The sequence below is a fragment of the Saccopteryx bilineata genome, chromosome 1 (assembly GCF_036850765.1).
Source record: "Saccopteryx bilineata isolate mSacBil1 chromosome 1, mSacBil1_pri_phased_curated, whole genome shotgun sequence".
Classification (NCBI taxonomy): domain Eukaryota; kingdom Metazoa; phylum Chordata; class Mammalia; order Chiroptera; family Emballonuridae; genus Saccopteryx; species Saccopteryx bilineata.
This window is the reverse complement of record NC_089490.1, coordinates 249,090,737-249,102,938: the sequence shown is the minus strand read 5'-3', so window position 1 is coordinate 249,102,938 and position 12,202 is coordinate 249,090,737. Positions and strand designations below refer to the sequence as shown.

Genomic DNA, 12,202 nt, shown 5'->3' with positions numbered 1-12,202 from the left:
CTTAGTATAAAGAAAATGGATTAATATACACACCAAATTAAAAATATAATTTATTGACTTGTTTCATTTTTATTTGAAAGTAATGCACCAACATTAAGAGAAATATGGTAAAAAATATTCATGATCTCAAGCATCATTAAATTTTAATTTACAAATCTACTTAATGCAAATTTTATGTTTTATCATTATTATTGAAGCAGAAAAAAGTACACTTAGAACTTGAGGGATTAATTGACCAGAAAAGAAGTCTAGACCAAGCTCTAAATGACCAGGCATTACACGGCAACAGAAACTTAGTTACGCGCTAACTTTATATTTTACCTCTAGAAATTGTTTGAACTATCCTATAATGCAAAAAGGTTGGTGTCACAGGTAAAAATGTATATAAATATTTCATAACACTACAAATATGAAAAATAAATTTCTCCATCTGAAAAAAATATATGTAATTGTCTATCAAATTTTTTAAAAAGTGTTATTGCTAGATATCATGGAATTTAAATAATTTGGAGATATTGCTATTAAGAATACAAGTATTATATACTCCAAGATTTCAAGAACTCTTATCTTGTGAATTGATGGAAATAATTCAAAACTTTCAAATACATTTCGATATATCCTGCTCAGGTTATTAACAAAATTGATAGGTCATGAAATCAATGAAAGTGTGGTAGGCTCTCTTTCTTCCTGTGTACTTGGAGTTAATGCTTGTTTTGCACAGCACTATGGGAAATGCAACCATATATGAGTATTGCTACTGAATAGGAATGTCCTTACTGAATACAGGGAGTCGTCAGATACGACAACCTCAACATACAATGTTTTGAGTTTACGACAATCACTCCCATAAAAACTTAAAAAAAATGAGAGGTGAGTGTTTTGGCTTATGCTAAAGTACGTTAGCTTCGTACTTTTTTACACTCATTTTTTGTTATTTTTTTTTGTTACTACAGTACAGTATATGTATGTCCTTTTCCTTTTTCTGTGAATTAGAGTGTCTTCATGCTCTAGATTATGATTTTACAACTGTGTTAGGATAGGTAAGCGGCTTAGGCTGTGTTTCCACTGACACCAAAATTCGGGTTATGTCACTGTCATAGGAATGGAACTGTGTCATAACCCAAGGACCCCCTGTAACTTAATTTAACATGACCTCATTGAACTGATCTTCACTTTTCTTCTCTTTGACATTATCACTTAATATGATCTGTGATAAAAGTCACAAGTATGTTTCATTCAACTTGACAGAAATCTCCTCCGGACATTACTTAAATATTTCTCTTTATAATAAATATATGAATCAAACAGTTTTAGGGGATATATTTCAAAGAACAAAATAATCTCAAATTAATCCTTAAAATCAGTGGTAATTCTGTTTCAATCACTAATCAGTATAAAGCTTGCTCCCAAAGTCTATTTATGGTTATCACACTTCAGCACCGTGAAATTGATGGAGAACAACTGTTGCTACCTGACTGTCCTCTTCCATACAGAGGAGGTCACGGCATTTTCAGGGAATAGGAATTCTTTGCCATTGGCAGCCTGTTACACTCTACTTCCTGGACCATCTGGCTGATTCTGCTCTGCTCTATTCCTTTTCTGGAGAACTTCTTAAAGCAACTCTCTGTCTGATTGGCATTTTGCTGTGATGGATAAGGCAATGCATTTATTCATAGACTGCAGGACTACATTGAACCCAGCTCCGTGGAGCTCTTTCTCTACCTGGCTTTCTTGTCCGACTTTGAGGACAGTTAGCAGCTGATGCAGAAATGCCCAGCCTCTAAGTCTCATATTTTGAATTTTCTAAGATTTTTACCTCCTGAACATATTTGCTTTCAAGGGATAAGGTAGAATGAATTCAGATATTCAGTGATGATGACCTGGGAACTTTTGTTCTTATGATAGGTCATTAAGTGATCTAATTTGAGTTCAACTGTCCTGTGTCTACAGATCTAAGACTACTCTAGAGTAAACATGTTCTTTTTCTTTTACTTTGTTTTCTTTATTTTTTCTTCTTCTTATTTTTTCTTTTTTTTTTTTGTCACAGCCTTTCATCCTGATCCAAAATTCAGTAACAATACAAATAGGACATCAAAACAAATGCCTAGAAAATATTTAACTTACACTTAGAGAAAGATGAAAATATGTTTTTTTCCCCTATATGAAAGATCCCAGACGGAATAATTAATTTTCCTGTTAATTTGACTTATTATGCGTTCCTCAAAAAATAATTAATTTCAGTCATACCTCAGTGAAGTAATGGATTAGATGAGTGAATGCTTTTGAATAATAGGAAATTGATCTATAAGGAGCAATTTGTTGATAAAGTATTCTCTAAAATTAAAAACAAGATCAACTCTAATTAAATCAGAGTTCACAGGTTACTTTTTGTTCACGTTCAATAGGATTCAAATGATGTGTAAGTGGGTAATATTTAGGCCATATGGTGAGGCCCTTTGAGCATACAGTCTCCTGTTCATGTTGTTATTTTTAATGTAGACTAAAATATGATAGAGTCATTTTTAAAAGATGAAAACAAAACAGTCACGTAATAAAAGAAATATGGTGTTTTGGTAATGGAAATGTTCCTGCATTTTTTTAACCCCCCTTACATCTGACCTTTATTCCTGTAGGTCTCCTCTTTGCCTTCTTTTAATTTAAGATCATTCTTAATATTTTAATATCAATATCATCTTTCACATAATATTTAATTTAAGATAGTTCTTAATATTTTCTTGTCTTATTCAATAACAGTTTAAATGTGAGATGTGGGCTGATTGGTTAGATTTTCAGCCTTACTATTTTGCCTGCAATTATAAATATGGTACATTTGTAAAATCAAGAGCAATATCATGGAGTAGTTAAGAGTGCAGTCTCTAGGACCAGTATGCCTGCATTCAAACCACCGAGTCTTCTGTGTACAACTTGTAACCTTGATAACCTTGAGCAGTCACTGTGTTCTGTCTCTACAAAATCACCCCCAGTTGAGAATCACTGCTCAACCCTTCTTCCTGATTAATTTCCCTAATGGGCAGTTTAGGTTATATCCTTTGCTGCTGAAAACTTACAGTGGCTTCCCATATTATGCTGAAATGTCCTCACAACTAGTTCTGGTTACCACTCTGTTTCCTGGTACACTCCTTATTCTCTTACATATATTCTGTATGATTTAATCTGGGTAGTCTCTGAGAAACACTTCAGATAGATGGATGGATGGATGGATGGATGGATGGATGGATGGATGGATAGATAGATAGATGATAGATAGATAGCCTGACCTCATTTTTTAAAATACATTTCATTTTAAGAAACTTAACTCATTCAACCAAATGGGGCTAGTTATTTTTTATTTGTTAGCAGCCACATGCAAGTCCAATCTTTACAAAGTCGGGGCTTCTAAACCTTACCTTTTTCAATTTTTTAATTAAATGTATTGGGGTGACATTGCTTAATAAGATTATATAGGCTTCAAATGTACAAGTCTATGATCAACCATATGATATTGCATTATGAGGCCACCACCTAAAGTCAAATCTTCTCCCATCACCATATACATATATTTGACCCCCTTTATCACCCCCTTCATCACCATATACATACATTTGACTCCCTTTACCCTTTCCAACCCCCACCCCGCTTCCGTCTGGTAACCACCATACTGGTGTCTGTGTCTATGAGTTTCATTTATTTCTTGCTTTCAGTTTTGTGTCTCACATATGAGTGAAATCATATAGTTCTTAGTATTTTCTTGTCTGACTTATTTTGCTTAACATGATATTCTCAAGATTCATCTATGTTGTTACAAATGGCAGTATTTCATCCTATCTTATAGATAAGTAGTATTCCACTGCATGTATGTGCTATATCTTCTTTAACCAGTCATCTAGCAAAGGACACTTGGATTGTTTCCATGTCTTGGAACAACAATTGTTCCACTTCTGTTGCCTATCAGTTTTCCATTGGGTTTCTAATTAACAGTCTTTACTGCAACCCTCAGAGGGTGCAGATATATGGAAGAAGAAGCATCAGCTCAGTTCTCAAGGAACCAGATATATTATTAACACAAGGGCACACTTGGACATGAACATATGCTACACATTAGACAATTCTACATTGTTTGTTGTATTAAATTTATTGGAATGACATTGGGTAATAAAAATATATAGGACTCAAGTGTACATTTCTATGATATATGATCTGTATATTGCATTGTGTGCCTACCACCCAAAGTCATGTTCACTTTTTTGAATCTATAAATTTGACTTTGGAAAACCCCATTAAAACATGAAGAAAATATACACATATATATAATATATTGTAAAGAATAACTTTAAATGTGTCTGATCATGCAAGCGTTACTCTAAGAGAGGCAGGAATGGCTTCGTGGGCATGTGGGGTAGGACCTGGCCATCGCTACAGGACTCTCTTTCAGAAGGATCCTATGCTTGGTTCAATTTTCTGCTGCCACTCTCTTGAAATCCTTATAGTTTTATCTTTGAATGTGTGTTTTGTAAGTGAGGTCTCTTGGCACAGCGGGCATGGAGGTGGGTGGGCAGCCTGCAGGTAGCACGGGCAGCACAGAGCTGGGCAGCTGACCGGGCAGCAGGCATGCATATGCATGCTTCAGCAGTCTGGGAGGCTGTGTCGCCAACACGGCCACACCAGACCTCACCAATTAGCAGTGGCAACAGGAGCTGCAGCAGCAGTGGCCTCCATGGAGATAGGAGTGGCACCTCTATTGCCGCAACTATAGGACCCATGATGAGAGGCCAACTGCCATTAGTCCCAGGAGCCGGTATCTGACATATCTACACATATATCAAGTCTTCTGCCCAGTTCCATGGCCAAACCTGCAGAGCTTAGGCAGCAAACTTTGTCAATAAATTATCACAAAATAGAGAATTCACATGGACATTGCAACAGAGCATATCAGGGAGGTTTTGTAGTTTGTAATGTCCAGTTTTGAAAACTGCTGCAAAGGTGTAAAGCTAATAGCCACCAGCCTAGAAATAACAGATTAAGATCATCACATTTGGTGGAGTGTAGCACTATTTTCACGTGAAGCGTGAGTGAGCTACTTATTGACAAGGAAGATGATTTTTTAAAATAAAGTAGTTCTTAACATTGAGTTTAAAGGGGTAGGATATATAAATAGGAATTTTGGATTCTGTACAAATCATGAAACTACTTTTGGTTTCCTGTGCGACCTCATCAAATTACCGAAAATATCAGAGGAAATATTAAAATACCATTGTGTACATTTACATTAAATTCAATAGAAAGGCAGTCAATATAAGGGATCTTTGTTGTGATGCAATTGTTCTGTGTCTTGACTGTGTTGATAAATACATAGAGCAATGCAGGCAATAAAATTACATACAATTAAATACACAAATAGATACATGTGAATTATTGACATATGAATGAGATAACTAGATTGCATCCATGGCAGTTTCCTGGCAGTGACAGTGTATTATAGTTTTGTAAGATGTAACCATGGGGGAAAACTAAGTGTACATCTCTCCTTATTATTTCTTCCAGTTTTCATTTTAATCTGTAATGATCTTAAGATTAAAGTTTAATTTAAAAAAAACCACACTTTACCTGCACATAAAACTGATCTGTGTGAAGAATTATATCTTTATTGAAAAGTTGTTCTACGAGAGTAAGCTCCAGATGTACTGATAGTTATATATTAAAATAATTTGTCAGAAATGTACCCCAAGGTTGTCACAGCCTACAACATACTCCTAACAGCTCCAGTAACAGTTGCATGAAGAGATAGATCTTTCCTATAATTAAAAAGTATCAAGAATTATCCTTGGTCTTGTTAGCCAAAAGCAACTGGTGCCATGTTTGATTTTATCATTAAAAATGAAATTGCTAACTGTATACATTTGGATGACCTAGGGAATGAATTTGCAGAAAATTAAGCTAAAAAATCATATGATCAATCAAGATATCACAATAATGCAGTATTATTGTTTATTGTAGTATATGTAAGTAAACCAAAATACTATTTTTTTGAAATTTGAATTTATGTTGTTACTCATTGGTCATTATGATCCCACTAAGTTTTATAAATAATAACATTTGCAAAGGAAAACTATTTATATATTACTATCTTTAACAATGCCTTTTTCTCTGAGTTCTGAATTAGAAGACCCAAATGTTCAGTTTGCATTAGGCATCGTAAATTATGTAAGTACTGGGCTAAGGAGTTTGATGTAAATTAAAGAAAAAAATTAAAAAGAATTTTAAAGGTAGATAAGATATATTAAACAGCTTTTTGTGGAATTCAGCTTGGAATAAAGTTTTGAAATGACATCAGAAAATTGCATTTAATAACTAATCTTAGATGTCAGCTTTTTTTCCCCCCAGAGTGTTTGCCAAGATATGATTTTACTTATTTTATTTTACTTTAGTATTTTTTTAAAAGCCAAAAAGATTCATTCATTTGAATTTTAGTATACATTACTCTGAGAGAGGGCTTTAGGGATGTCTTTTCATTTATCAGACACGTATTTTAAAATATGGGGGTTTTTTTATTCAAGAAATATAGGATTAAGGACTACACAAATATGTCCACTTGAATTTTAAAATATCTAAACATTATTGTTTTGATAAAAATTACTATGCTTAGCTTGTCAGCTTCACACCCATCTTAGCTTGCAAATGCATTACTGGAAATGACCACATTTCCTGGAAACTTTGAGAAGAGCCATCAAGCATTCATCCTTTCAATTTTTTTCTTCTTTTTCCAAGTGAGAGGAGGAGAGATAGAGAGACAGACTCCCACATGCACCCCAAGCAGGGTACACCAGTAACCCCATCTGGGGTCATGCTTGCAACCAAGCTATTTAGCGCCTGAGGCAAAGGCCATAAAGGTATTCTCAGTGCCCAAGGCAATGCACTCGAACCAATTGAGCCAAGGCTGCAGGAGAGGAAGAGAGAGAGAGAGAGAGAGAGAGAGAGAGAGAGAGAAGCAGGAGGGGTGGAGAAGCAGATGGTCACTTCTACTTTGTGCCCTGACCAGGAATCAAACCTGGAACATCCACATGCCAGGTTGATGTTCTACCACTGAGCCTACCAGCCAGGGCCTCATCTTTGGCATTTTTATGTTATACTCACACCATTTTCCCACAAGTAATTTTAATTTTAAAAGCAACAAACCTGAAACTGAGTAGTAAGGCACATGTTAACAAGGGACTATTTCTATGTCCTAGTGCCAGGAGGGCTTTGGAAAACATCACATTGTCCTATGAGCGGTTAGGGACAGGCCCCTATGTCAAGGCTACATTTCAAGGATGGCTCCATACTCAGTATCTGTCATGCTTCTGTGTGGGGTCATATTCACTTTTTATCTGCACCCTAATGGCTCAGTCTATTGTCCTTTTCTCTTCTGTTCCAGAATGACTCGTGGGGAAAGCAGTATTCATATGCACTCTTCAAAGCCATGAGTCACATGCTGTGCATCGGGTACGGAGCCCAAGCCCCGGTCAGCATGTCTGACCTCTGGATCACCATGCTCAGCATGATCGTCGGGGCCACCTGCTACGCCATGTTTGTGGGCCATGCCACGGCTTTAATCCAGTCTCTGGATTCCTCGAGGCGGCAATATCAGGAGAAGGTAATTTGTCTTATCTTTAATATCTTCAAGTGGCTGTTTTGTAAATTGAGTTAATAGTGTTCAAGACAGCTAAACTATTTCCTCTGTCTAAAATGTAATGAGATAAGTCCTGCCTCATTGGCTTAGCGGTAGAGTGTTGGCTGGCATGTGGAAGTCCCAGGTTCAATTCTCAGAGCACATAGGAGAAGTGACCATCTGCTTCTCTCTTCACCCCCCTTCTCTCTCTCCTTTTCTCTCTTCTCCTCCTGCAGCTACGGCTCAGATGGTTTGAGCAAGCTGGCCTTAGGTGCTGATGATGGCTCCATAGCCTGGACTCAGGCGCTAAAATAGCTCAGTTGCTGAGCAACAGAGCAACACCCCAGAGGGGCAGAGCATTGCCCCATACAGGGCTTGCCAGGTAGATACTGGTCAGGGCACATTTGGGAGTCTGTCTCTCTGCCTCCCTGCCTCTCACTTAATTAAAAAAATGTAGTGAGATCAAATGTTTAAAGCAAGAAAAAACAATCTATTTTGATATTTTGAGGTTTCTCCAAGATAGTTCTCATAGCTTTTATTTGTTTCCAATTTCCCTCTTGATTAATAATTTAAAAACTCTGAATTTTCATGCAAAGAAAAAATAGCTACATGTTTCAAAATGTATGAAGCTGATTTAAGGTATTATCATGGTTTGTGTTCTATTTTATTTCTTCAGTTACAATAATATAAAGCCTTCTCTAGTATATGTTAGAAAGATGTTAGCTGATTAAATAGGACAGGGCACCATTGCTTGTGTCTCTCTGTGCCTCTGCATTGTTATAATTATAATGTATGTTACAATCCATATGCTTATATGTTGCCCTTGCATCTAGATAAGTCACCATACCCTCCACTCTTTAAAATGCAGAATACCAGCTGCTATCATGCATTCTTATCACCATCTGTTAATTAAAAGGATGGCTGCTTGAAATCTCTCAAAAGAGAGAGTAAAAGTAGATATATGCAATGATTTATTCTTGGATTTTTTTTATTTTTGTATACTGCAAGACTTTGGCTGAGGCTGGACCCTAGACCATCAGAGAGTACTTACATTCCTGACTTTCTGAGTAGATACTTTCTGAGATAAATAAAAATATTTCATAACTGAAGGAATAATTTCATATGCGGGGCTTTGTTGAACCAGACAGAGTATATCGTATATACTTTGCCAAAGCATTTCTGAAAATAACAGTTAATATTGTTCTAGAACACTTCCCCTAGTGAGTGATCAAGACTGGGACTTATAATTACTTACAAAATAGCCAAAGATCATTTCAGTTTCATTTGCAAAAATTTTCCACATTTTAATCACACAATAGGAGAAAGGGAGCCTAGACACTTTATTTCCCTTTAAGGTAATTACATGGCCACCCGATATTACAAGAGCAAGTTGGTATTTTATTACTAAAGTAATGAAAAGATGAATCATCGGAATTGCTTTGAGGTTTATTTTAAAATAAAGCCTCCAATTAAATTGTAAAGAACAAAACCCATAGTGAGGGAGAAGGAAATTTGTACAATGGTGACTTTGATTGAATATTGTAACTCAGAGAATTTGGGCTAAACTGATGAGTTAAGATAAGACTACAATCCAGTCTATGTTTCTATTAAATTTTTCCTTTTTCCATTTTAGTTGATATTGCTTTTTATAAAAATGCTCTTTTCTGACCTCATTTTTGTCTGCATCATTGCAACATATTTTCTTAAAAAACAAGCAAGTCTCCAATTTCCACAACTGCTTTTCTTAGCATTGTAGTGCATATTAAGTAAACTCACCATTTCTGTGGTTTTAGATATACTGTATAAACCAAGTGTAATTTGGAAACCCAGCTCATTCAACAATGTAGTCCTAGACATTTATAAAGAAAGGTGCTATGATGTTTGTCATAATTTAAGTCATCAAGTTCTATGTTTATTAAATTGATTTGGGTGATATTGGTTAATGAAATTGTGTAGGTGTCAAGTCTACAATTCTATGATACATCTTCTGTGTATTGCATGGTGTGCCCACCACCCAAAGGCAGATCTTCCAGCACCATGTATTTGACCCCTGTTATCTTTTAACTTCTTTTAACTTCTTTTTTTTTTTGAAATGATAAGTAGGAAGGCAGAGAGACAGACTCCCGCATGTGCCTGACCAGGATCCACCCAGTGAGCCCATTAGGGGGCGATTCTCTACCCATATGGGCCCTTGCTCCTTTGCAACCGGAGTCATTCTAGTGCCTGAGGCAGAGGCCACAGAGCCATCTTCAGCACCTGGGCCAGCTTTGCTCCAGTGGAGCCTTGGCTGCAAAAGGAGAAGAGAGAGACAGAGAGAAGGGAGAGGGGGAAGGGGATGGGCACCTCTCCTGTGTGCCCTGGCTGGGAATCAAACCCGGGACATCCACACACCGGGCCAACACTTGACTGCTGAGCCAACCGGCCAGGGCTTCTTTAACTTCTTGATCTTACCAGTGCTTCATGGAGGCCATGTATACTGAGAGTGGGATTTCTGGGTTGAATCATAATTCTACCTTTAACGTTTTGAGGAATCTCCTATTTTGTAGTTAATATTTATCTTTAAGTGTATTGGAACCATCTGCCATGGAAGCCTTAGAAATTAATATTGATATGATTTTCACTTCCACATACCCATGAGTAACATATCTTTTATGTGAGAGAAGCAGGCTTTAATCCCTTTTACGGGACCTGTTCAGAGTGCACTGGTACTCAGTCCACCTAATGGTGAGTGCCGGGCCCAAAGCTCACTCCCGCATAGCACTCAGCTGTTTCTCCAAAACTCGCTGTCCTGTTTGCCTCAGGTGTCCGTAGTGAGAATGTCTAGTCTACTGATGGAGTTCCAGCCCACTGTGTACTTTTGGAAGCTCAGAGTCATTTCATTCTCCCTTCCTAGGAAACATCTGTTTAGCCTGGATCTTCCAACCTTAGATAGCTCTATCTTCACAAGCAGTAGTATAATGTCCTCTGATTATGAAATCCTTATCTACATAGTATACAGTGTTCATAATCTGATGGCTCTATACGATCAACATCATTGTCATCGTCGTCATCATCATCATCATTTTCTCTTTTCACCAAAAATATGTGTGATAGTTTTTGCACTGTACCGTTTCAGATTAAACTTGGACTTAAATCACAATGTATGCTGCTGATTTCATAGACTGTCAGGTGTTGTATTTTAATACATTTCAGACAGCTATATTTTCTTCTTCACTCAAATAGGAGAAGCTTCATGGTGTGAAATGGGTGGTGCTTAAAATCTTCCTTTCCTGCTGCTCCTCTTTGGACCACCAGCAAGTCGTGCCGTTTCTGTAACTGGCACACTGATCAAGCCCAGCTGCAGAAATAACCAAAAGCCATTGTAAATTTTCTCTCTGTTCATTTTATTTATCGAGGGTCATCTTTTTGAGCATATTAATCTGTCCCACCCAGAGCTTTTGGGGACTGCAGGCCAGGAGTGAGAGAGGTAGGCTTGCTGTGTGGGCTCTCTGTCTCCTGTCATACGCCTAGTAGGAGCTTCTGTTTGTCACCAGGGTGGAAGACAGAAGGAGGGAGGAGCCAGAGGAAAAGAGGCGGCAGGAACGTGCCTGCTGGGTGGTTTAAGCAAGGTCCTCTGGTGGGTCTGGCAGATGAGAAAAGCGGGCACTTCCTTTGGGCTCTTTGGGTGGGTCTCATTGAGTCCTTTCCTTGCACCCCTATCCCAAAAGGGCAGGTGGAGGGACTCACGGATCAACACCCCCTCTCTGAAGGAATCTGCTCGCTAATCCCATCATGAAATGCTCACTTGACTGTCTGACATCCGTGGAGCTTTGAGGAGACTGAGACCTCCCAGAGTCTTGATTCTTGAATCACCATTTACAATCATGCACCCATATATGAGACCTTCTTATATACCCAGTATCTCTCAGATTAGCAGCTCAGAGGATGTGAGAAAGAACACAGTCCAACCTTGCAGCCTTTTCTTTAACTCAACTGTTCTCAAGCCTCCTCTACAGGTGGTACCAACAAGTCATACACATCCATACACATACACGTATATGTGACTTATGGCTTGTACTGTATATATAATTTTCTATATATAAATTATATATAGAATATAATTTTGTACATATATTTATATATATGTATGATTGTTTCCAGGTCAGATAAGTTTGGAAAAATTGATTGAAACAATATAGTGAAATGGGTGTTTTTGTTGCCCTAAATGTGTGTGCCCCAAACACTTGATGTTTTTGTCTGTGCCCTCCTTGTCAAACCTCTCTGTATTTTAACCAATCACGTGCACTTTGGGAAATCCCTATCTAGACAAACTTCTCACAGTAATTATTATTATTTTTTTGACCTGAGCTTGGGTAGCTACTGTCTTGTCGCCGTCTCCACAGCAGGTCTAGTCTTCATGAGCGAAGCTGCTCTTGACCAACAGATGACTTAATACTACATACTACCACTTAGTTCTTACCCCTGGACACCGCTGGGAAGCCTGCTGTGATTTCTAGACCTGTCACTCTCTATTCGGCCAAATAGTTGCAGTAATAGCAGCTTTTGGGTGTGTAATTT

At 37.5% G+C, this 12,202-nt stretch overlaps 1 protein-coding gene across 1 annotated transcript in view; it reads left to right on the top strand.

The window, feature by feature from the left end:
* The window catches only part of HCN1 (hyperpolarization activated cyclic nucleotide gated potassium channel 1), a 335,249-nt gene that overhangs the window by 240,970 nt on the left and 82,077 nt on the right, over positions 1 to 12,202 (top strand). Inside the window, exon 4 of the mRNA XM_066240628.1 lies at positions 7,412 to 7,630. Coding sequence (XP_066096725.1) covers positions 7,412 to 7,630 — 219 coding nt within the window. The remainder of the gene's footprint in view (positions 1 to 7,411; positions 7,631 to 12,202) is intronic.